The following is a 26,628-nucleotide window of genomic DNA, read 5'->3' as shown; positions in this document are numbered from 1 at the left end:
ACCTGTCTCCTCCCCTTCATCTACACTGATTGAAGTGGATTTAACAAGTGACATCAATAAGGGATCATAGCTTTTACCTGGATTCACCTGGTCAGTCTGTCATAGAAAGAGCAGGTGTTCTTAATGTTTTGTACACTCAGTGTATATAATACAGGTAACTGCCAAAAAAAAGGTAACACTTGAGTAAATGAGGGATACAAAGTACAGTGCATTCGGAAAGTATTCAGACCCTTTGACTTTATCCACATTTTGCTACGTTACAGCCTTATTCTAAAATGAATCAATCTACAAACAATACACCCATAATGACAAAGCAAAAACAGGTTTGACGTTTTTGCTAATTTATTAAAAAGAGAAAACAGAAATACCTTATTTACATAAGTATTCAGACCCTTTGCTATGAGACTATAAAATGAGCTCAGGTGCATCCCGTTTCCATTGATCATCCTTGAGATGTTTCTACAACTTGATTGGAGTCCACCTGTGGTAAATTCAATTGATTGGACATGATTTGGAAAGGCACACCTGTCTATATAAGATTCCACAGTTGACATTTCAGGTCAGAGCAAAAACCAAGCCATGAGGTCGAAGGAATTGTCCATAGAGCTCTGAGGCAGGATTGTGTCGAGGCACAGATCTGGGGAAGGGTAGCAAAACATTTCTGCAGCATTGAAGGTCCCCAAGAACACAGTGGCCTCCATCATTCTTAAATGGAAGAAGTTTGGAACCACCAAGTCTCTTCCTAGAGCTGGCTGCCTGGGCAAACTGAGCAATCGGGGGAGAAGGGCCTTGGTCAGGGAGGTGACCAAGAACCCGATGGTCACTCTGACAGAGCTCCTCTGTGGTGATGGGAGAACCTTCCAGAAGGACAACCATCTCTGCAGCGCTCCACCAATCAGGCCTTTATGGTAGAGTGGCCAAATGGAAGCCACTCCTCAGTAAAAGGCACATATTGAACTCTTTGGCCTGAATGCCAAGCATCACATCTGGAGGAGACCTGGCACCATCCCTACGGTGAAGCATGGTGGTGGCAGCATCATGCTGTGGGGATGTTTTTCAGCAGCAGGGACTGGGAGACTAGTCAGGATCGAGGGAAAGATGAACAGAGCAAAGTAGAGAGATCCTTGATGAAAAACTGCTCCAGAGCGCTCAGGACCTCAGACTGGGGTGAAGATTCACCTTCCAACAGGACAACGACCCTAAGCACACAGCCAAGACAATGCATGAGTGGCTTCGGGACAAGTCTCTGAATGTCCTTGAGTGGCCCAGCCAGAGCCTGGACCTAAAAATCTCTGGAGAGACCTGAAAATAGCTGTGCAGCGACGCTCCCCATCCAACCTGACGGAACTTGAGAGGATCTGCAGAGAAGGGAGAAACTCCCCAAATGCCGAGCTCGTAGCGTCATACCCAAGATGACTCAAGGCTGTAATCGCTGCTAAAGGTGCTTCAAAGTACTGAGTAAATGGTCTGAATACTTACTTAAATGTCATTTGTAATACATTTGCAAAATTTCTAAAAACCAGTTTTTGCTTTGTCATTATGGAGTAGTGTGTGTAGATTGATGGAAAAAAACCTATTTCATCAATTTTCAAATAAGGCTGTAACGTAACAAAATGTGGAAAGCATCATGCTGTGGGGATGTTTTTCAGCGGTAGGGACTGGAAGACTAGTCAGGATTGAGGCAAAGATGAACGGAGCAAAGTACAGAGAGATCCTTAATGACTACCTGCTCAGGACCTCAGACTTGTACCGAAGCCACTACTGTGTTGTCTTGGCTGTGTGCTTAGGGTCGTTGTCCTGTTGGAAGGTGAACCTTCACCCCAGTCTGAGGTCCTGAGCGCTCTGGAGCAGGTTTTCATCAAGGATCTCTCTACTTTGCTCCGTTCATCTTTCCCTCGATCCTGACTAGTCTCCCAGTCACTGCTGCTGAAAAACATCCCCACAGCAAGATGCTGCCACCACTATGCTTCACTGTAGGGATGGTGCCAGGTCTCCTCCAGACATGATGCTTGGCATTCAGACAAAAGAGTTCAATTTGTGCCTTTTACTGAGGAGTGGCTTCCGTCTGGCCACTCTACCATAAAGGCCTGATTGGTGGAGTGCTGCAGAGATGGTTGTCCTTCTGGAAGGTTCTCCCATCTCCACAGAGGAACTCTAGAGCTCTGTCAGAGTGACCATCAGGTTCTTGGTCACCTCCCTGACCAAGGCCCTTCTTCCCCGATTGCTCAGTTTGGCCAGGCGGCCAGCTCTAGGAAGTCTTGCTGGTTCCAAACTTCTTCCATTTAAGAATAATGGATGCCACTGTGTTCTTGGGGACCTTCAATGCTGCAGAATTGTTTTGGTACCCTTCCCCAAATCTGTGCCTACGACACAATCCTGTCTCGGAGCTCTACGGACAATTGCTTCAAACTCACGGCTTGGTTTTTGCTCTGACATGCGCTGTCAACTGTGGGACCTTATATAGACAGGTGTGTGCCTTTCCAAATCATGTCCAATCAATTGAATTTACCACAGGTGGACTCCAATAAAGGTTGTAGAAACATCTCAAGGATGCTCAATGGAAACAGGATGCACCCGAGCTCAATTTCGCATCTCATAGCAAAGGGTCTGAATACTTAAGTAAATAAGGTATGTTTTTTTTTCTTCCAAAAAATGTAACCTGTTTTCACTTTGTCATTATGGGGTAGTGTGTGTAGATTGCTGAGAACCTTTTTTTTTTTTTATGTAATTCAATCCATTTTAGAATGAGGCTATAACGTAACTGTGGAAAAAGTAAAAGGGGTCTGAACACTTTCCGAAGGCACTGTATGTACAGTAAGAAATCCTTTTTAGCCATAACCATTTTCCCTCAGGTCAACCATATACGCTTTTAAAGTGTCAAAATGTATAACTGTCTACGTTTTGAGACTTCCGTGAAGTAAAATGACTCCAGAATTGATGTATGGTTGAAAATATATTTCAAATATTATCTTTATTCATTCTATGATAGATGTACACCACTTGAGACTGTGATAAAAGCACACAAAGGCTATGGACTGAAATCTGGTCAGAGACATTTGGAACCTTAGAGTTAAAAACAGATAAAAATATTAGACGTGTTATTTTTAATAAAGCAGAAAGTTACAGGGGAAAGAGGAGAAGAAGGTATGTGCCACGTTGACTTCTTGTCATTGCTATTGATGTTTTATTCTGTACAGAGGACAATTTTGTACTAAATTAATCTAGATAACACTACATAAAACAAAGTAATTCATATGTACAATATTAAATGAAGCCACATAGTACAGATCACATACAAAAAGGACACTTGTTAAGTTATTCTACTTTGGAAAGTACATGTTCAACTAAAAACCTGCAGCGGCCAAGCCAAGAATTCAGAAAAACAGTCACCAAAACATTTTTTTGTGTCTAACTTGTCATACAAGTCATTTATCTGTGTGTGTGTGTTCAAGAAAACAAACCATGACAGTTTGAACACAAATAAAAAGAAAACTGATCAAACATCTTTCCAAACGATACTGTTATATAAAATATGTTTTTTTAGGATCAAAAATTGTTTTGGCGAGTGCCATTCGTCCAGGAAAAAAAGATACATGTTTAAAATGGTAGTTAAATGAACACCTTTTTGCATTTAAGAAAGTATTAATAATGCAGTTACCAAGCCAAGCCTGGATGTCGGTCTTTCAGCATTGGCCATTTCCATTGGCAACTACAATGCTAACACCAGCATCCAGGCTACCAGTTGCCTGGGACTAGACAACAGAAAATACATTACAGATTGGATACGCATGCTAGATTTGCAAGTTCAAACAATGGTACCAGAGAAAGACTAACATTTACAAGGAGGCAATCAAATCAAATTGTATTCGTCACATGCTTCGTAAACAACAGGTGTGCACTAACAGTTGTTAGCAATTTATTTTATTCTTCAACAACACAGACCCCAAAGCAAATCAGGGGGAGAAAAATATATTTATTCAAAGTGAACAAATCCTTAGTTGTTATGCTGGAAAGTGGATGGTAGATGTTAATTCTTCCCCGTTCTCATTGTTTCTCCACAGAACAAAGAGACAGGATGTAGTTTAGACCCAAGCCTAGCCTGTGGTTGATCAATTAGAATTCATTGCAGTAAAATTGGGCCAATGTCCAAAATACAAAGTATCCCGTTTCAGCTTCAACGTATAGATAATTTGGACCAATGAGAACTTGCCACACATAGCTATGAGTCCCGGACTGGAACCCCTACACAGATTCTAAACTGAAAAACAACCTGTGTCCCTGACCCATTAATCTTCAGTTCCCCATGACAGAAAAACAACTAGTTCCATTGATCTTTAGTTCTCTGCGTTGTGTATTTATCTTTGAATATTCTTACAGTGAAATGCTTACTTATGAGCCCTTTCATTGTCCAATCCAGGAATGGACAGTTCCTGACTTGAGAAGGCAGAACGGACTGTACATATAGACTCAACAGGATACTGAAGAAAGCTTCATTGAAGATACACAAACACGTCACATCTTTCAAGTTTTCAGGAAGTGCTTTTTAGGTAGTACAATAGACTTATTCTTAACGGTTACAGATTTCATCCAAAGAGGGAGTCAGGTGTGAAATCACCTCTTTCTCGCCCTCTTACTGCTCAGTCTCTACTTTCTCTATGTGAATGTGCCTGTGAATCAGTATATTATGAGCAATGGACACATATGCTCATTCAACTGTCACATTAAATGTTTTTGACATCCAAACAGTGTTGCCATTCTCATCGAGGCCAATAATAATAATGTAATATTCCTCCACACGATAAACGGCTCTCTGATGTCTTACCGAAGTTAAGATCTTTCTGTTCCTTACTTCACACAAGACAAGTAAGAGTCCTCTCAGCGCCACAGCAAAGCACCTCTGGGTAGGAGGGTACTGGTAAAAACCAACATGGGGAAACGTGAGAACGCTTAGGGGGGGTACAAGAGGGACAGGGCATGTGATATCATGGGTACTTCTGGAACGAATGGAGGACAACGCTCGACTAGCAAGCAGCTACAGGGCTGCAAGCCAGGCTCCTGAAAAGCCTGCATCTGAGGACAAGATGTGCGTTTGAGATGGACTTCATTACAGTCTGGCTGTGCAGAATCACTGATCTACAAGATCACCCTGCATCCCAAATAACAACTTATTATGTGATCGAGATGAGTAATTCTGCAGTTCGCCTTCCTCAAACTGATACCCTCAGGTAAGGTGTCATGTCGTCATTTCAGTTGGAGCGTTTTGGAATGTTCTGCATAATGCAGCGTTACAGTGTGTGGCTACAGGTGTCTTGATGGACTCTGTGTCAAACCAAACCCTTCCTGGCTGGTCATGGAGAGTTAAATGAAGCTTCCCAAATAGCAGTGAGAACTGGGGACATACTGACATGGTCTAAAATGGCTTATGAATATGACAAACTGGGTGCAGACTAACGACCACCTGATGTGTTTCTCTGTATGAAATAAGTACCATTGTTTGAACTGTCAATATTTCACTGTTCTGGCTCGCATACTGCCAACGGACTTCAACAGTTGAATGTGATAAGGGAAATAAGTCCAAAGAAAACAATGTGCATGGCACTAACTGTAGAGTGTAAAGCGTCCAGTGTCCACAGAGAACCTCCCCCCCATCCTAGTCTTCGTCAGAACAGATGGATCAGTCCTGCTGCTCTTCAACTTATAAAAACAACAAAAGCTTAATTGAATCATCTGAGGCCAAAGAAAACAAAGGCAAACGACGCAGGCTGTCTACCTAGATAGTTATCCTGGTTTCTCTCACACAGAGAAAAACATGGACACAGAAAGAACACAAACGGTCTTGGCACTGGCAGATGTCCCTGGGATTAAATGAAATAAAAAAATAACTAAGAAACAAAACGTCCGGAAAGTCGAGCCAACAGCCCTCCCCCTCCATCCAACAGCCCTCCCCCTCCACCCAACAGCCCTCCCCCTCCACCCAACAGCCCTCCCCCTCCACCCAACAGCCCTCCCCCTCCATCCAACAGTCTCTGTTCTTTGACAGAAGAGGAAAGGAGCCTTCTCATCCAGTTTCTGCCCTCTACGTTAGTTGTGCATTCTACCAACTGCGCCCAATGGGGGAACATAGGATCGTGTCATGTAGCAAGTGTAACGGAACTTCCCCATTTTTCATTCGTACATTAAGAGCCGGAAGGGATGAGCCGATACTGTTTTATGCAAGATTCAACTAAAAAAAAAATAGTCGGCAAGACTAAAAAGAAAGTTGTGGCCCCACCCCACCCAAAAAGAAACACCTGAGAAAGCAGAAATCCGAGGGAGGGTGGAGGTGGGATGTGGAGGGGCGAAGGGACTCCCCTAGGCTACTGGACACGAGAGTGAGAGGAGAGAGAAGAGAGAGCTCCCCTAGGGGACTGGGCACTAGAGGAGAGGGAGAGGAGGGGACAGGACACTAGAGGAGAGGGAGAGGAGGGGACAGGGCACTAGAGGAGAGGGAGAGGAGGGGACAGGACACTAGAGGAGAGGGAGAGGAGGGGACAGGACACTAGAGGAGAGGGAGAGGAGGGGACAGGACACTAGAGGAGAGGGAGAGGAGGGGACAGGGCACTAGAGGAGAGGGAGAGGAGGGGACAGGACACTAGAGGAGAGGGAGAGGAGGGGACAGGACACTAGAGGAGAGGGAGAGAGGAGGGGACAGGGCACTAGAGGAGAGGGAGAGGAGGGGACAGGACACTAGAGGAGAGGGAGAGGAGGGGACAGGACACTAGAGGAGAGGGAGAGGAGGGGACAGGACACTAGAGGAGAGGGAGAGAGGAGGGGACAGGACACTAGAGGAGAGGGAGAGGAGGGGACAGGACACTAGAGGAGAGGGAGAGAGGAGGGGACAGGGTACTAGAGGAGAGGGAGAGGAGGGGACAGGACACTAGAGGAGAGGGAGAGAGGAGGGGACAGGGCACTAGAGGAGAGGGAGAGAGGAGGGGACAGGGCACTAGAGGAGAGGGAGAGGAGGGGACAGGACACTAGAGGAGAGGGAGAGGAGGGGACGGGACACTAGAGGAGAGGGAGAGGAGGGGACGGGGCACTAGAGGAGAGGGAGAGGAGGGGACGGGGCACTAGAGGAGAGGGAGAGGAGGGGACAGGACACTAGAGGAGAGGGAGAGAGGAGGGGACAGGGCACTAGAGGAGAGGGAGAGGAGGGGACAGGGCACTAGAGGAGAGGGAGAGGAGGGGACAGGACACTAGAGGAGAGGGAGAGAGGAGGGGACAGGACACTAGAGGAGAGGGAGAGGAGGGGACAGGGCACTAGAGGAGAGGGAGAGGAGGGGACAGGGCACTAGAGGAGAGGGAGAGGAGGGGACAGGGCACTAGAGGAGAGGGAGAGGAGGGGACAGGACACTAGAGGAGAGGGAGAGGAGGGGACAGGACACTAGAGGAGAGGGAGAGAGGAGGGGACAGGACACTAGAGGAGAGGGAGAGGAGGGGACAGGGCACTAGAGGAGAGGGAGAGGAGGGGACAGGACACTAGAGGAGAGGGAGAGAGAGGGGGACAGGACACTAGAGGAGAGGGAGAGAGGAGGGGACAGGACACTAGAGGAGAGGGAGAGGAGGGGACAGGACACTAGAGGAGAGGGAGAGGAGGGGACAGGACACTAGAGGAGAGGGAGAGGAGGGGACAGGGCACTAGAGGAGAGGGAGAGGAGGGGACAGGGCACTAGAGGAGAGGGAGAGGAGGGGACAGGGCACTAGAGGAGAGGGAGAGGAGGGGACAGGGCACTAGAGGAGAGGGAGAGAGGAGGGGACAGGGCACTAGAGGAGAGGGAGAGAGGAGGGGACAGGGCACTAGAAGAGAGGGAGAGGAGGGGACAGGGCACTAGAGGAGAGGGAGAGGCAGACCTAGAGCCCATCGTGGGTAGTGATCATGCCGTCGGCTCGGCGATGGGTCTCCAAGGCTTTTGCGGTGTAGATGTCCTGAGGGAGATCCGACTTACGCCGCACTAGAGGCCGGTCTTTTCTCTGGTCTCTCGGTTGTAACTGCAACAGGGGAAGGGGGGAGAGTGTTAGAGACTGTTAGGCCCAATGGAATAAAAATGGTTAGCTTGTAACTACAGTATTCTCTTGGGTAAGGTACAATTAAGTTTTTGCCACAAGTACCAGTCCTTTTTTCACATCACAAATTGATGTTTAGAAAGTATCACCAATGGACAGAAAACCGCTCACCATGCTTCATGCTAATGAACTAAGGCAGCCATGCACCAAACAGGAAGGTGAGAAAATAGTTGGTGAAATGTTAGATACCAGGACATTTAAACACACACACACAGAGAGAGAGAGAGAGAGAGAGAGAGAGAGAGAGAGACAGAGAGACAGAGAGACAGAGAGACAGAGAGACAGAGAGACAGAGAGACAGAGAGACAGAGAGACAGAGAGACAGAGAGAGAGAGAGAGAGAGAGAGAGAGAGAGAGAGAGAGAGAGAGAGAGAGAGAGAGAGAGACAGAGAGACAGAGAGACAGAGAGAGAGACAGAGAGAGAGACAGAGAGAGAGACAGAGAGAGAGACAGAGAGACAGAGAGACAGACAGAGAGACAGACAGAGAGACAGAGAGAGAGAGAGAGAAGAGATAGAAGAGAAGAGATAGAAGAGATCGAAGAGAAGAGATAGAGAGAGAAGAGAGAAGAGAGAAGAGAGAGCAGACAATAACTAAAATGTACTAGATTCCAGTGTTCAATCCGTGGTCTGACGCGTCATCCCTCCTCTATAGGAGATACAGTTGGGGACCAAAATTCACAACATGTCTCACAGTAGATCATGATGAATAGGATGACAGGTGCAGGGGGGGACCTGATCCTAGATCAGCACTGACGGACAGTTACCTGAGTGACTTCTCCCGTTAAAGTCTTTTTTAACCTGTGAACTTCTTCAGAGGTTAATGGACCATCAGACTTCATTGCTACTGGACCATTGAGGCCAGTGGAATCAACAGGCATAAGAGACTGACGTAACACAAAGACAAATGGGAGAAAGACTTAAGTCGCATGCAAAGAAGGGTGAATCAGAGAGAGGTTAGATAAACAGAAGGGTTCGAAAGAAGTGTGAATCAGAGAGCGGTTAGAAACTGATGCTGGAGTCATCGCTTCTATTAGTGATCTGGTGAGTGTAGAACAGGATGCAGTGCAGACAGACTAATTCACTGATTGTTAGTACTGTCATTAAGAGTAGATATCATAGTAGATCGTTTTACCTTACACTAGGACTGTTCCAACATCCAACTTAGCACACTACCTAGAATAAAACAAGATATTGGGAATGCAGTTCACAGTAGGTACTTCTACCTTAGTTTACATTTACTGAGACCAGAAATGAAGCAATATATTGGGAATGCAGTTTAGGAAGACCATTCAGTCAACTGGCTTTTCATTTGACTTAGTACAGGGTTGGCTACGGAGATCTTATGCCAATATATCATATCATTCAGCACCCAATCAATCTCCTGATCTTAACCAGTAAAGGGTGATGTAGTGGATGCAGAAATTATTTGGTAGAATAAAAAAAAACTGGTCATGCTCTGCACAGCAAACAGTCCTCAGAGGGAAGACAGAAAGAAGACAGAATAACTTCAGCTCTCTAGATGGCACACATGTACACACTGCTGTGACTCTCAGATGTGTCCCTCACTCACCTGTGGGTTGGATTTGGCAAGGTTCTCAATCTTGATCCAGGCCTCTTCCCGGTCTTTTGACTTGGCCTTCTCTCTATAGGACAAAACAAACAAACAAATATCTACAGTCATCAACATCACCTATAGTCATCAACAACAGTCATCATCGCCACCAACAGGCATCACCATCCCCATCTAAAGGTATCACCATCACCATCTATAGTCATCAACATCAAATCATCACCACCGTCTATAGTCACCACCGTCTATAGTCACCACCACGGTCTATAGTCACCACCACCACAGTCCTCACCACCACCGTCTATAGTCCTCACCACCACCACCGTCTATAGTCCTCACCACCACCGTCTATAGTCCTCACCACCACCGTCTATAGTCCTCACCACCACCGTCTATAGTCATCACCACCACCGTCTATAGTCCTCACCACCACCACCACCGTCTATAGTCCTCACCACCACCACCACCGTCTATAGTCATCACCACCACCACCACCGTCTATAGTCATCACCACCACCACCACCGTCTATAGTCATCACCACCACCACCACCGTCTATAGTCATCACCACCACCACCACCGTCTATAGTCATCACCACCACCGTCTATAGTCATCACCACCACCGTCTATAGTCATCACCACCACCACCACCGTCTATAGTCATCACCACCACCACCACCGTCTATAGTCATCACCACCACCACCACCGTCTATAGTCATCACCACCACCACCACCGTCTATAGTCATCACCACCACCACCACCGTCTATAGTCATCACCACCACCACCACCGTCTATAGTCATCACCACCGTCTATAGTCATCACCACCACCACCACCGTCTATAGTCATCACCACCACCACCACCGTCTATAGTCATCACCACCGTCTATAGTCATCACCACCGTCTATAGTCATCACCACCGTCTATAGTCATCACCACCGTCTATAGTCATCACCACCGTCTATAGTCATCACCACCGTCTATAGTCATCACCACCGTCTATAGTCATCACCACCGTCTATAGTCATCACCACCGTCTATAGTCATCACCAGCATCATTATTATAGTCATTACAATGTATAGTCCTTCAGATATGCAAATCTGAATGAGAATATTTCATATGTATAGTCATTACAATACCGTCTAAATTTGAGATTAACAAATCCGGATTAACATATTTTATCATAATCTATTTCCCATTACAATATATAGTCAAGACTTGAGATATGCTAATCTGAATGAGAATATTGTATATTACATACTTGTTTTTCTCTGCTCTGAACTGTTGTGTGCAGTCATCAAACAGCTTCTGGTTCATCTCCATGAAGAGCTTGAGAGCATTGTAGATGAGGCCATGGATGGTCCTGCACACACAGACAGACAGAGACAGAGACACAGACAGACAGACAGACAGACAGAGACACAGACACAGACACAGACACAGACACAGACAGAGACACAGACAGAGACACAGACAGAGACACAGACAGAGACACAGACAGAGACACAGACAGAGACACAGACACAGACAGACAGAGACACAGACAGACAGAGACACAGACAGAGACAGAGACACAGACAGAGACACAGACAGAGACACAGACAGAGACACAGACAGAGACACAGACAGAGACACAGACAGAGACACAGACAGAGACAGAGACACAGACACAGAGACACAGACAGACAGAGACACAGACAGACAGCAGTGAGTCTTGTCTGCAGTCCGGTTTAAAAGGACAGCCCTGTCCTCCAGCCCAAACCTAAATGAGATCCCGGTGAATGACTAAAGTAGGTCTGAACTAATGTTAAGCTCCCTGCAGTCAAAACTAGCACTTTCAGAGCAGCTTAAATGTTAAAGAATTCTCATTCACACATAAAACAGTTGGGTAAGGTGGTGAACTTTGAATCATTAAAATTCAGCTAAATGAAATATGCCTCCAAGGGACCTGGGACGAAATTCGTTTTATTGGAATTTTGTTTGATTGAACCTGCCTGGAGTGCCAGATGTCTGTGCGCTTTTGGGACTGCTCTGGTTATTTTGCGCCAGGCAAGATAACGAAAGCCAGGCAAGGTCAATCAAGCGCAGCTAAAACATAAAAAAATAAAGAAAAAAAAATAGTATTTGAACCCAGGTCTGGCAAACACTACATGTTCTGAGAAATTGGAGTGAGTGGCCTACCGGGCAGATCATGTCACGTTTACTAGGCCACACAGAGGACAGCGAAAATGTCTTATTGGACCAGGTAGTCCCTCCCCATTTTGGTTTGTGGTCTTCCTTTTGGTGCCTAATGAAAACGGCCCAGACGGAGGACGGGCTACTCACTTGTTCCAGTGGGTCTTGGAGTTGCGGTAGAGCGCCGGGAACATGATGGGCAGGATCTTGGCGGCGTTGTCGCTGATCAGACTCATGATGTACTCGTTGTTCCAGTAGTAGAGAGCCCTCTCTGCCACCTGCACAGTGACCCAAAGCATACAGCACCACCGGTCAGGACAGCTCACACTGCTTTCAACGGCAGGAGAGCTCATATAGAGTTAGAGGAGTAATAGGAGTTGATTGGTGAAACGTCCTTCCATGAAATAACTGCTCCAACATATCTCTAGAACCCCTCATGTTGGTTTCCACTACAGGGTCGAACCAGGCGGAACAGCCATTACGTCCTGGTTCTTGTTTTGTTTCAATGGACTACTTAGTTCTAGGAACCAACTAGAAACATTTCACTACTCAATGTTCACTTTCCCACAAGACCGTAATGACTAAAAGTCAAAGGTCACCAATAACAGGGTTCCCATGGCCTAGGGTCAGTCACCTGGAAGTGTGGGCTGGACACACACTTGGCCAGCTGCCTGAACAATGGCTCCATGACCTTGACGAACTCAGACGGCTCGATGACGTCCAGAATCTCCTCCAGCTCGTTAAGGAACATCACCTCTTTGGGGGAGTGAGTCTTGGGCCAGTATTTGAGAAGGGCCATAACCACCTGGTAGACATATTGAGCAGGGAGTGGAGTGGATATTGACCAATAGATCAGTGAGTAACACTTATAATAACGTTAATGAATAAACATCAACATTTACTTTAACTTTATAAAAAGTAAATTTTAAATAGTGTATGTTATTAAAAAACATGTATTAACATGCAAAGACAATTTATACACATTTATAATGTTCATAAAAGTTGTTATAAAGTGTAACCTATCAGTTTTGATCAACGGGTCGATATGCATTGCAATATCAATACCGTCGGAGACGACGGAATACAGCATCACTGAAGGGGTAATCAATACACCTTACTTGTGAGGAGAAATGTAATGACTTACTGGTTCAGTGAGAGTGCTGTCCTTCTCTAGAAACTGTACCACACAGTATGCCAGCTAGGGAGGAGAAAAACACGACAGGACACAATTACTGGTGATCCTGGCTGATCATATCAGTCTTAATTGTGTTGACATTCACAACGACAATAGTCACTAACAAATAATGGCAGTCTATGAAGTTGCATTAACTGGAATACTTTGGACTCCGTGATACTAGCAGTATAACAGCAACATAACAAAGCAGTGACCTTTTGTGAGGGGAGTTGTCATTTTGCATTAGGCTGGGTCAAAACAAACACAGTAGATCTAGCTGTGTGCCCTTGAGCAAGGCACTTAACCCTAATTGCTCCTGTAAGTCGCTCTGGATAAGAGCGTCTGCTAAATGACGAGAGAGAGAGAGAGAGAGAGAGAGAGAGAGAGAGAGAGAGAGAGAGACTCATTTTGAAGGAAAATTAAAAACAGTTATGAAATCTTTTCACGTTGCAATTTACAAGGATTGAAGTCCTTTGCTTTTGGGCTAAAGAGCAGAAACCCAGACTTCCTTAAATAAATTGATGATGTTGATATTGTAGTACTACAGGAAACATTGTGCAGATGTGATGTTTCCACTGGCTGTCCACTAGGTTATAGGGAGATAATCGTACCATCCACCAAATTAAAAGGAATCACACAGGGCAGAGACTCAGGAGGAATGCTAATATGCTATAAATCTGAACTAACTAATTCAATTGAATTGATCAAAACAGGATAATACTTTTTCTGGTTAAAAATCAACAAGGAGGCTCTTAACAGATAAAAACATCTTCCTCTGTGCCACATACATTCCCCCCTCAGAGTCCCCCTACTTCAATGAAGAGAGTTTCTCCATTCTAGAGGGGGAGATTAGTTACTTTCAGGCCCAAGGCAACATACTGGTCTGTGGAGACCTGAATGCTAGAACAGCCACTAGACACTATTAACAGTCATGGGGACAAACACCTACCGGGAAGCAACAACCCCCCCCCAGAAACAACTATGACAAAGTGAAAAACAAAAATGGAGTACAGCTCCTGAAGCTCTGTCGAACACTGGGTCTGTACATAGTCAATGGTAAGCTAAGAGGGGACTCTTTTGGTAGGTACACCTACAGCTCATCTCTTGGCAGCAGTACTGTAGACTACTTCATCACCGACCTCAACCCAGAGTCTCTCAGAGGCTTCACAGTTAGCCCACTAACACCTCTCTCAGACCACAGTAAATCTGAGAAGAGCAGAACCCAACCATGAAGCATCAGGGCCCAATAAATTACATGGTACTAAACAGGCCTATAGATGGAGTGCAAACAGTACAGAAATCTGCAAAAAAATACAATCTCTCCTGGACAACTTTTTAGCCTTAACATTCTCCTACAGCAATGAAGATGTACATTTGGCCATTTGGAACATAAACTTTATATTTGAAAAAAAGCCTCCTTGGCTAATCTAAAGAAACATAAGAGCAAACCAAAAAGAATGGATAATAAAAAATGGTTTGATAATGATTGAAAAAAAATCGAAGAAAGTCATTGAGATATATATCTAATCAAAAACAAAGAGACCCAGACAACAAAAATATACGCCTTCAATATGGGGAAAAACTGAAGCAATACAAACACACCCTAAGAACAAAAAAGGAACAGCACATTAGAAATCAGCTGGATGTAATTGTGGAATCCATAGAATCAAACCACTTCTGGGAGAATTGGAATAAATTAAACAAACCTCATAATGAGGAATTGGCTATCCAAAATGGGGATATGTGGAGAAATCACTTTGCAAACCTCTACAGCAATATAACAAAGAGCCCAGAACAACAAGATATACAAGAAAAATTACAAATCCTTGAATCAGCAGTCAAAGACTATCAAAATAATTAGAGGAATTTGCGTTAACAGCAACTTGGGGGAAATTCTCTGCAGTATCATAAACAGCAGACTACATCATTTCCTTGATGAACACAACATCCTAAGCAGAAGTCAGAAAAACATTTTTATGATCGTACAACAGACCACATTTACACTCTCCACACTAATTGACAAACAAGTAAACCAAAACAAAGGCAAAATCTACTCGTGTTTTGTAGACGTCAAGAAAGCATTTGATTCAATTTGGCACAAAGGTCTTTTTTTACAAACTAATAGAAAGTGGTATTGGAGGGAAAACATATGATGTTATTAAATCAATGTACACTAAAAACAAAATGTGTGGTTAAAATTGGCAACAAGCAAACAGACTTATTCTCTCAGGAACGTAGAGTGAAACAGGGCTGCCCAATAAGTCCAACACTATTTAACATCTACATTAATGAATTGGCAAAAACATTAGAAGAATCGGCAGCACCTGGTCTCACCCTACACAACACTGAAATCAAGTGTCTGCTGTACGAAGATGACCTGGTGCTACTGTCTCCCACTAAGGAGGGGTTACATCAGCATCTAGATCATCTGCACAGGTTCTGTCAGACCTGGGGCCTCATGTATCAATCTTGCGTACGCACGAAAACACGGCGTACGCCAGCTTTCACGTTCACGGTCAGATGTACTAACAGTGAAATTAACGTAAGAATGTGCGTTCTTCCACATAAACTTCAGGCCTGGCGTACGTACATTTTTGTGATGTTTGTCCGTTGGCGACTCATAGAGGCAATAAAGTGAAGTGGCAAACATTACACTACGAACTGTTCTATCGCACCTGCCAGATATTGCTTATAATTTGTAATTGATAAATGATTTGCCATATTATTGTCACACGAGTCTTATTAGAATATTCTATTAATTATGCAATTAAGTAAGAACATATATAAAGGATGTGAAAATTGATACAACCCGTCTAGCAAAGGCAGCTTTGGCTTTATTAGAAGACATTTTCAATGGACAAATCCGGAGAGAACGAGTTTTTAGGGACCACGGTGATTTTCTGGCCCACGACGATGACTGGCTCATCAGCCGTTTCAGATTTCCAAGGGCTATACTCTTGGAGCTCTGCGCTGAGTTGGGTCCGAATTTGGAAAGAGAGACAGTGAGGAGCCACGCATTACCCGTTCCTTTACAGGTGCTTACTACACTTGGTTTCCTAGCAACCGGTTCTTTCCAAAGAGAACTGGCAGACCGCTCAGGAATAAGCCAGTCGTGTTTGAGCCGTGCAATGCCACCTGTATGGGACGGCATCATCCGCTTGTCTACCAGGTATATAACGTTTCCCATACGATGCAGGTGACCAGCCAAACATCAAAGCGCAATTTGCAGCGATAGCCGGTTTTCCTAATGTAATCGGAGCGATCGACTGCACACATATTGCTATAAAGGCGCCATCTGAAGACGAATTTGCATATGTGAATCGGAAACATTTCCATTCAATAAATGTGCAGATTATATGTGATGCACAAATGCGCCTAACAAATATTGTGGCAAGGTGGCCTGGGTCAACCCATGATTCATATATCCTTACAAACAGCATGGTTGGGATGAGACTCCAAGCTGGCAGGGTGCGCGATGGGTGGCTACTTGGTAAGTTATGCATTTAAATGTATGGTTCTATCTAAAAGTAAAATGTTTGTGTCTGTAATTATTATTACTGCCCATCAGGAGACAGTGGTTATCCACTAAAGACGTGGCTGTTAACCCCCCTCACCAACCCACAAACTGACCGAGAGCGCAGATACAATGATGCCCATTCCCGCACTCGGTCAGTTGTGGAGCGGGCGATTGGGCAGCTGAAATGTCGGTGGCGCTGCCTTGACAGGACCGGGGGATGCTGTTATACCGCCCTGACAAGGTTTGCCGCATCATACTGGCCTGTGGAGTGCTGCACAATGTCGCACACAGGCATGGCATACCCCTTGGTGAGGTGGGGGGCACCGCCAGATGACCCTGACCCAGGACCAGTATATGTGCAGCACAATCAACAAGCCATTCAGGCCCGTCAACGTGTAATTGCGACAATATAAATGGTACTCAGACACAAAGTTCATTTTTTTGACCAATTCTTTTAATGAATGGCTTATTTCTGTGAGTGCGTCAGTGACATTTTTAAGGTGACTGTTCATTTCTTCAATGGCCCTAACAATTTGTTGTTGTGACTCCAGAACAGCATGCGTCAAGACACGGCCAGATGGACGGGCTTCAGCACTGAGGGGAACATTAGAGACACGGGGAGACGCTGGACTGAATGGGCTCTGGCTGCTCAGGTGGTGCGGACTCTGAGTGCGTGCCAGTGGACGTTCCTGCGGTTCCTAAGTCCAATTAAACACAGGCACATCTTAACAGTAATTTGAGTCTGTTCCTTATTAATGGGTACACGCATTTGCAATAAAAGCAGTGGATACGTGAAATCTCTGGTGTACCTTTTGCTATATTGCATGCATTTTAAAATTAAACGGTGGCTGGCTATGTATATCAAAGTTAAGGAAATAAATCTGAGTCACCTTGCTGGCAGTCCTGTAGTATATCCGAGTCTCCTACATCAGCGGATACGATTCCAGAGATTAACGTGTCTCCTACAATAGAGGCAACTCTCTGATCAAAGGGTGCAAGTTCATCGGTCCCTGTACCACCGCCTGTTCTGCCCACACTTTGTCGGTGCGCAGCAGTTCTCCGCTTAACTTCCACCTTTATGTCTGACCATTTCTTCTTCAGTTCATTTACGGTGCGACTCTCAGATCCCACCGCGTTGACGGCATCAGACAAACTCGCCCACTCTTTTTTCTTTCTTTTGTTATTAATTCCAGAGGACAGATTTCCAAATAAAATATTTTTCTTGTTTCTACCTCTGATAGTAGCACCTCTAATTCGTTTTCAGTGAAATTTCGTTTCTTGCTTGCTTTAGCCATGTTCTTGCAGGTTTATTTTGCCAAATTGGACTAATTACCATATTTAAATTGATTTAATTGAGGGAGGAGACAGGGTGTGGTGTGGTGCTCGTGCATGTGCGCTCAATTTCGCGTTGATTGGGATGTACAAAGAGAATGTATGTGGAATGCTGCGTACGCAGAGATTCATACATCAGATTTTTTTGGTGCGTACGCACATTTATGGCTTTGTCCGTACGCAATGTTTTAGTATGAATTCAACGCAAGTCTTTGTACATGAGGCCCCTGGGCTCTGACCGTTAATCTAAAAAAAAACATATATAATGATATTCCAAAAAAGGTCAGGCTGTTTGGACACAGTTCTATTAGAACACACCAAAAATTACACGTATCTAGGACTAAATATCAGCAACACAGGTATCTTACACATGGCTGTGAATGAGCTGAGAGACAAAGCAAGAGACAATTCCAATTAGAATCTGGATCAAAATGTTCCAATCAGTTATAGAACCAATTGCTCTATATGGCAGCGGAGTATGGGGTCCGCTTCCTAATACTGAATTCACCAAATGGGACAAACATCCAATCGAAACACTGCATGCAGAGTTTTGCAAAACTGTGTTGCAAGTGAAAAGAAAACCTCAAAATAACGCACGTAGAGCAGAATTGGGCCAATACCCCCTCCTTATTCGAATAGAAAAAAAAGAGCCATCAAATTTTACAACCATCTAAAAACAAGTGACCCCAAAACATTCCATCACACAGCTCTACTATGACAAGAGATGAAACAAGAGAAGAGTCCCACCGGCCAGCTGGTTCTGAGGCTCAGTTCACTAACCAGAAAAATATATGTCACCTATTGGAAAGACACCACATAAAATCAAAGTAAACTTCAATGTTATTTGGCTCTAAACAGACAGTACATGGTGGCAGACTATCTGACCACTGTGACTGATAGAAAACTGAGGAAAACAATGACTAGGTACAGACTCAGTGAGCACAGTCTGGCTATAGAGACTGGTCGTCACAGGCAAACCTGGCTGCCCAGAGAGGACAGGCTGTGCTCACTCTGCCCCCGGGGAGAGGTAGAGACAGAGCTGCATTTCCTATTACACTGTGACAAATACTCAGACCTAAGAGAATCTTTCTTTCCCCAAATTATCATTCAGTGCAAAGAATTTTAAACTATAAAATATTTATTGGGTGAAAAGCCAAATGTGTCCTCCTGCCAAAACCTGAGGGAAAGCCAGTGAAAAGTGTAATGTAATGTCAATAATATTTCCTGTTTTGTTTTGGCTTTCATTCCATGTAATGTGTCTTCTCAGTCATGTTGAGACTGTTCGACTACTATTGCTTTAATGTATTGTTATTCTCATTAATATTGCTGTTAATGGTAATCCCATTTCCACTACTACTATTTTTATTGCTGTTGTTTTGTGTATACTTTGACGAAGTATGTAATTTAACTTGCCATGTCAATAAAGTCTATTGAATTGAGACAGAGAGAAAGAGAGAGAGACAGAAAGCGACAGAGACACACAGAGCGAGCGGGACACAGAGCGAGCGGGACACAGAGCGAGCGGGACACAGAGCGAGCGAGAGACACATTTTACATTTACATTTTAGTCATTTAACAGACGCTCTTATCCAGAGCGACTTACAGTTAAGTGAGTGCATACATTATTTTTTTATTTTTCATACAGTGGGAATCGAACCCACAACCCTGGCGTTGCAAACGCCATGGTCTACCAACTGAGCTACATCCCTGTCGGCCATTCCCTCCCCTACCCTGGGCCAATTGTGCACCGCCCCATGGGTCTCCCGGTCGTGGCCGGCTACGACAGAGCCTGGATTCGAACCAGGATCTCTAGTGGCACAGCCTTAGACCACTGCGCCACTCGGGAGACACAGAGAGCTCGAGAGGTCGGCCCAGAGAGCACGAGAGGCCCCTGACAAGGACCTTTGTCGCCATAGTAACTCTGGCTTGTGAATGCCAGATATCTGATTCCAGCTAGCTTGTAGCAGCCAGGGTACTGCCCTCACCTCCCCCACACACTGTCTGAACAGGCCCCATTGGAAACAAGCCCCACTGTGAGCCCACTGCCTGAACTACACCTATACTCAGTCATGTCCATAGATTTCTATATATTTCCATAGTGTGCATTCAGTAGGGCAGAATGTTCAGAATGTTGCAGATAGAAATGAACTGAATAGGGCTGAAACCACTCCCTATTCTTGACGGAAGAGAATCATGTTCTACACACTGTATTTCTATTTGAACGTTCTGTAACTTCACACCGTCTTGAACAGAGCCCAGGGCAGCATGGCTAATAGCACTGTCTTGAACAGAGCCCAGGGCAGCATGGCTAATAGCACCGTCTTGAACAGAGCCCAGGGCAGCATGGCTGATACAGTGAGGGAAAAAAGTATTTGATCCCCTGCTGATCTTGTACGTTTGCCTACTGACAAAGAAATGATCAGTCTATAATTTTAATGGTAGGTTTATTTGAACAGTGAGAGACAGAATAACAACAAAAAAATCCAGAAAAACGCATGTCAGAAATGTTATAAATTGATTTGCATTTTAATGAGGGAAATAAGTATTTGACCCCCTCTCAATCAGAAAGATTTCTGGCTCCCAGGTGTCTTTTATACAGGTAACGAGCTGAGATTAGGAGCACACTCTTAAAGGGAGTGCTCCTAATCTCAGCTTGTTACCTGTATAAAAGACACCTGTCCACAGAAGCAATCAATCAATCAGATTCCAAACTCTCCACCATGGCCAAGACCAAAGAGCTCTCCAAGAATGTCAGGGACAAGATTGTAGACCTACACAAGGCTGGAATGGGCTACAAGACCATCGCCAAACAGCTTGGTGAGAAGGTGACAACAGTTGGTGCGATTATTCGCAAATGGAAGAAACACAAAAAAACTGTCAATCTCCCTCGGCCTGGGGCTCCATGCAAGATCTCACCTCGTGGAGTTGCAATGACCATGAGAACGGTGAGGAATCAGCCCAGAACTACACTGGAGGATCTTATCAATGATCTCAAGGCAGCTGGGACAATAGTCACCTAGAAAACAATTGGTAACACACTACACCATGAAGGACTGAAATCCTGCAGCGCCCGCAAGGTCCCCCTGCTCAAGAAAGCACATATACAGGCCCGTCTAAAGTTTGCCAATGAACATCTGAATGATTCAGAGGAGAACTGGGTGAAAGGGTTGTGGTCAGATGAGACCAAAATCTAGCTCTTTGGCATCAACTCAACTCGCCGTGTTTGGAGGAGGAGGAATGCTGCCTATGACCCCAAGAACACCATCCCCACCGTCAAACATGGAGGTGGAAACATTATGCTTTGGGGGTGTTTTTCTGCTAAGGGGACAGGACAACTTCACCGCATCAAAGGGACGATGGACGGGGCCATGTACTGTCAAATCTTGGGTGAGAACCTCCTTCCCTCAGCCAGGGCATTGAAAATGGGTCGTAGATGGGTATTCCAGCATGACAATGACCCAAAACACACAGCCAAGGCAACAAAGGAGTGGCTCAAGAAGAAGCACATTAAGGTCCTGGGTGGCCTAGCCAGTCTCCAGACCTTAATCCCATAGAAAATCTGTGGAGGGGAGCTGAAGGTTCGAGTTGCCAAACGTCAGCCTCGAAACCTTAATGACTTGGAGAAGATCTGCAAAGAGGAGTGGGACAAAATCCCTCCTGAGATGTGTGCAAACCTGGTGGCCAACTACAAGAAACGTCTGACCTCTGTGATTGCCAACAAGGGTTTTGCCACCAAGTACTAAGTCATGTTTTGCAGAAGGGTCAAATACTTATTTCCCTCATTAAAATGCAAATCAATTTATAACATTTTTTACATGTGTTTTTCTGGATTTTTTTGTTGTTATTCTGTCTCTCACTGTTCAAATAAACCTACAATTAAAATTATAGACTGATCATGTCTTTGTCAGTGGGCAAACGTACAAAATCAAATACTTTTTTCCCTCACTGTAGCACTGTCTTGAACAGAGCCCAGGGCAGCATGGCTGATAGCACTGTCTTGAACAGAGCCCAGGGCAGCATGGCTGATATCACCGTCTTGAACAGAGCCCAGAGCAGCATGGCTGATACAGTGAGGGGAAAATGTATTTGATCCCCTGCTGATTTTGTACGTTTGCCCAACAATCATCAGAGCTGTGTTGTGTTCATTAGGGCCACACAATGGAAAAAGTGTTAAAAATGTCCACACAGTACATGTTCATAGTCCCGTTTAGCTCAGTTGGTAGAGCATGGCGCTTGCAACGCCAGGGTTGTGGGTTCGATTCCCACGGGGGACCAGTATGAAAATGTATGCACTCACTAATTCGCTTTGGATAAGAGCGTCTGCTAAATGACTAAAATGTAAAAAAAAAATCATGTTTTTAAATGTATGTAAATTGTATTTTTCGTTATGTGTCGGACCCCAGTAAGACTAGCTGTCACCATTGGTGTTGGCTAATAGGGATCCTAATAATAAATAATACAAAAACCTTTCAACCGAAAACACACGTTTCTTATTGGACAAGGAAGTCCCTCCCAGTTCCATTTTGTGCCCAATGAACACAACTCAGACCATAGACAGACACAAAGGGCTTACCTGCGGATGGTAGACACTAAGTGATTTGACTTTGTGCAAAGGCAACAGGACCTTTAACAGGAAAATCTTGTGCTCCTCTTTTAGTGGTAAGGCAAACCCATTGATTATACTGTGAAATAGACAGAAACAAAAACTACAATAAGAATGATTCTAATCTAAATCATTTCAACTGAACTCAAAATTGTAATGGAATTTGAAAGGGATCAACAGCAGCAGACCAATGGTTAGATATCCTATCTGCAGTCAAGAAGACATTATGAGACCAATGGTTAGAGATCCTATCTGCAGTCAAGAAGACATTATGAGACCAATGGTTAGAGATCCTATCTGCAGTCAAGAAGACATTATGAGACCAATGGTTAGAGATCCTATCTGCAGTCAAGAAGACATTATGAGACCAATGGTTAGAGATCCTATCTGCAGTCAAGAAGACATTATGAGACCAATGGTTAGAGATCCTATCTGCAGTCCTGAAGACATTCTGAGACTGGTTAGAAGTCCAAAATAACTAACTGTACTGCAAGACATGCTGAGTTAGAGCTTAAGGTATACCTTCCAAGTATCTCCAGCAATTCTGCTATTCCATTATGGTGCTCAGTCTCATAGATAAACCTGTCAAAACACAGAGATATTTTATTTTAGTTACACAACCAAACATACATTTCTTAGTAGTGATGCCAAACAAAAACTACAAGTCACCGTTGAATCTTCAGCAATCGATTTGATGTGTTCAAATATCTGACATTAAAAAAAGCAGCCGAGATTAAACTCACCTATAAAATATATTATTGATGTGTTTTCTGATGTAGGCCCGTAGACCCAGGAACTTCCCATAGATCCTGTGGAGAGTGGTTTTGAGGAAGTCCCTCTCCCGCGGGTCTTCGCTGTCAAACAGGTCTAAAAGCTGTGGACACATGACATCCCTCCAGGGCCTGACATTCACTTTTTTTTTTGCCACAAGTAGGACAGATATTTATTTTTATTTTTTTAACGGTCTGTAACACCATGGGCAAAAAAAGGTGACTCAAAATGGTGTTGTATGATGCAAGGAACCACAAAATACCCTTCACTATTATCAATGGTATTGACAATGGAAGACTGCTGGTATCTGATCCCATGTATTATATCTCCTGCCGTTGTGGCCTTATAGTTCAGGGGAAATATTGACAGCATAGGAGTTACTTGTCAATTAGGCTATTCAAATACATTTTTTAAACTTTGTCAGAATTACATGGTCAGTATTGAATAGAGGCGAATCCTGGACAATTTTGAGCACTAGAGACAGTCTTACAACTGGAGTATGCAGCATTGGTTTCGCTCTCTCTCCCTCCCTCTCTCCCCAACAACAAATGTGTCTCGCTTTGATCTCAAAAAAGCATCTCGCAACTCCATGATCGAAAGACCATTCGTGCCTGTCAATGTAGGCCTATATTAATTATACTCCGATGCGCTCTGCAGAGGTTGGGAGCAAAATGTCACATCCGGAGGACACTTTGATCCAATTCTCATCAGAGTAGCCAAATTGTTTGATATTGTGATTTTGTTGTACTTGTCCATTTGGATTTTTTTTTATCTATAATCCATGTTTCTTTCAGCTCTTACCTGCATGACAAATTTCTGGTCGATGTACTTCTTCGCTATGTTCGGTTGAAAATCAGGGGATTCTAAAAACCGAAGGAAAAATTCGTAGACGAGCTGGAAAGAAAACATTTTTTTTTTTAAACGCATAATTTGCAGAATGCATATTTACATTTAAGTCATTTAGCAGACGCTCTTATCCAGGGCGACTTACAGTTAGTGCTTATCAAGAATGACAAGAATGCCCTTCCTTACAAAAACGTTTTGTAAAATCACAAAATGTTTCATTAGATCACATATCAGCGTCGGTAATATCTGTATAGAACATCCTACCATAATAAACAGACTCTGCTCTTTTTGGCCAAACCGAGAGGTAAGGAAGGTCCAATGACCTTTTATGCTGATTAGATACTTTTATTATACAGCACTGGAAGATCTGCAGCACTTCGTGGTCCTCTGTAGCTCAGCTGGTAGAGCACGGCGCTTGTAACGCCAAGGTAGTGGGTTCGATCCCCGGGACCACCCATACGCAAAAAATGTATGCACGCATGACTGTAAGTCGCTTTGGATAAAAGCGTCTGCTAAATGGCATATTATTATATTATTATTATTACTTCATTCTAACAGCAGGGTTACGTGTTCATTAGGGCACGCAACTGAAAACTCTTTACAACAGAAAATAAATATTAGCCGAGTAAAAGTCCAGGTAGTTCCTCCTGGTTTAAGTCAGTTTTCTTCATTTTGGTGCCAAATGAACACGACCCAGGCCATGTGAGCTGGGTGATTAAATATCCTAGGTACCTGGAGATGTGGCCACGCAGCCTCAAGTGTAGGCTCGTCCTCCTCTGGGTCGAACTCCGCTCCTGTGGGGTTGGAGGACGGAGGCAACGTTCGGAACATGTTCACTGCAAACTAAGGGGGGGGGGGAGCAAAAGAGTGTATTCAGATTCAGTACACCACCGTGATGAAGGCCAGTATGGAGCCAAATTGCTTTAGTGGCTGTTTTGTTTTACATCGAATGTAACAGGATTGCCTTGGGGAAAGTATTGTCAAGAAGATATAGGCCATGTTTGAATAGTTTAGAATGCATCCTTGATCTTTCCGTCATACCTTAAACCCAGGGCTATATTCTTACGGGGGCCAGATGTAAAAAAAAAAAAAAAAAAAAAAAAGGTTCATTGCAGGGGGGGACAGACATTATCTACATGCAATTATTCTTCTGAAGAACTGTATAAAAAAAAAAGCAACGCACACACAACTATTAAAAGCTCCCTAAAACTAAATTAGGTCATTTTATTTAAAATCTGAAAACTAAGCATCTCAATAAATAACAAAGATATGTCAAATCAGGTAATGCCAAATTCCAGTCTGAAGGAAGTATGCTTTGAATTCATTTCCCTCAGTCATTTGGTGCATTTTGTCACACTCCCTTCGAACAAGTCCTTGTGAGCATCAGAGGGGGAAACAGAAGGCACGTAAGTGTTCCTTAAAGTCGTAGCTTTCAGTATTGGGGTGATATTTTGTAGCTTAAACCATTCAAACACTAGAGCCAAATTCAAATAGTCAACATTCCACATAGGCGCTAGAAACCGCTAAAACCCACACTATAGATCACCACCATAGTGCTTGCCATTTTAGCACTGAAAGTCGGAGTTTGGCAGAGATTTTTTTTATGTTCAGAATTGATCAAAAGGGCCAGTCTAAAGCAATAAACGGGCCCGCGGGCCGCCAGTTGAATAGCCCTAAACTAATCACAGATCTGAAATGGTTGGATTAGTGGAAGTGATAGACGAGCGCACGTTATCACATCTAATCACTTACAGATCTGCGTTTACCTCAAGGGAACAAAGGAAGGAAGGAAGGGGGCATGTCTGAAGTATTCAAAAACAGGGCCCTAGTTAGTATCTACTTGGCCAAGTCAACCACCGTTCTTTCCTTTGACCCAAGTGAGTTCCCATTTGTCTCCGAACATCAACTGACTCGGCGTGTGGGGTGCTATAAGTGTTATTCCCTGTAAAGACAGATCATGGGACAGTGCAGATGGCCTGAGGAATAGAACACTGCTACTTCTGTTGGGCTGATAGCTAGGTACGCTACGTTCAAGCCCAGATTTAGCTTTGAAAAGAGAGTTGTGTTTTACATATTCACATTTCATCTTGTCTGTATGTACTTCGACTAACGAACTGCCTTTTGAAGACATTAAAGTTCTCTGGATCTGAATCTGAAGATTCATTAATTGACAGAGGGACGCTTGTTAATTCACTGTCAAATGATTATAATAACTCTCATTAGCTTCACAGCTAAATATGGAAGCTTAGATATGTAATAGAGAAATACTTCTGAGTGGATAAGGGTGATGACAGCTGACAGACGAGGAAGAGGAGATTAGGGAGCAGTGCATTATGATTTAAATATTTTAAAATCAGGACTGAATGGAAGGCTTTGACACTTGAAAAGGCTTGCTGCGTTTACACTTATCCATGACAGACGTACGCCGGGCCATTATGACCTTTGACATGAAAAACCACGACGGGCTAACTTAAATGGGTGACACGCATGCAGAGTATTGCTTCAAGCTTCATTTTTCAAGTTTTTTTTTATGGC

The 26,628-nt window shown here is 44.1% G+C and overlaps 1 protein-coding gene and 1 long non-coding RNA gene across 5 annotated transcripts in view; one reads left to right on the top strand and one right to left on the bottom strand.

The window, feature by feature from the left end:
- Positions 1-7,816: 7,816 nt before the first annotated feature.
- The window catches only part of LOC121539016 (serine/threonine-protein phosphatase 2A 56 kDa regulatory subunit gamma isoform), a 32,391-nt gene continuing 13,579 nt past the window's right edge, over positions 7,817-26,628 (bottom strand). Inside the window, exons 3-14 of one of the 4 annotated variants that reach the window (XM_041847193.2) lie at positions 24,826-24,936; positions 24,049-24,141; positions 23,220-23,350; positions 22,999-23,058; positions 22,447-22,555; positions 12,995-13,048; positions 12,485-12,655; positions 12,001-12,128; positions 10,937-11,038; positions 9,672-9,744; positions 8,866-8,985; positions 7,817-8,025 (exon numbers count right to left, since the gene is read on the bottom strand). In XM_041847193.2, the coding sequence (XP_041703127.1) occupies positions 7,888-8,025; positions 8,866-8,985; positions 9,672-9,744; positions 10,937-11,038; positions 12,001-12,128; positions 12,485-12,655; positions 12,995-13,048; positions 22,447-22,555; positions 22,999-23,058; positions 23,220-23,350; positions 24,049-24,141; positions 24,826-24,936 (1,290 nt within the window). In that variant the 3' untranslated portion in view covers positions 7,817-7,887. Of the gene's footprint in view, positions 8,026-8,865; positions 8,986-9,233; positions 9,275-9,671; positions 9,745-10,936; positions 11,039-12,000; positions 12,129-12,484; positions 12,656-12,994; positions 13,049-22,446; positions 22,556-22,998; positions 23,059-23,219; positions 23,351-24,048; positions 24,142-24,825; positions 24,937-26,628 lie in introns of all 4 variants that reach the window. The other 3 variants (XM_041847191.1, XM_041847192.1, XM_041847190.2) reach the window with 3 other exon arrangements.
- Positions 16,211-16,666, top strand: LOC123481600. Its single transcript, XR_006657208.1, has 2 exons — positions 16,211-16,514; positions 16,593-16,666. It is a non-coding gene; the product is annotated as an uncharacterized LOC123481600 (long non-coding RNA).

The sequence above is a fragment of the Coregonus clupeaformis genome, chromosome 21 (assembly GCF_020615455.1).
Source record: "Coregonus clupeaformis isolate EN_2021a chromosome 21, ASM2061545v1, whole genome shotgun sequence".
NCBI lineage: Eukaryota > Metazoa > Chordata > Actinopteri > Salmoniformes > Salmonidae > Coregonus > Coregonus clupeaformis.
The sequence above is the reverse complement of the archived record's forward strand: the minus strand, read 5'-3'. Positions and strand labels throughout refer to the sequence as shown.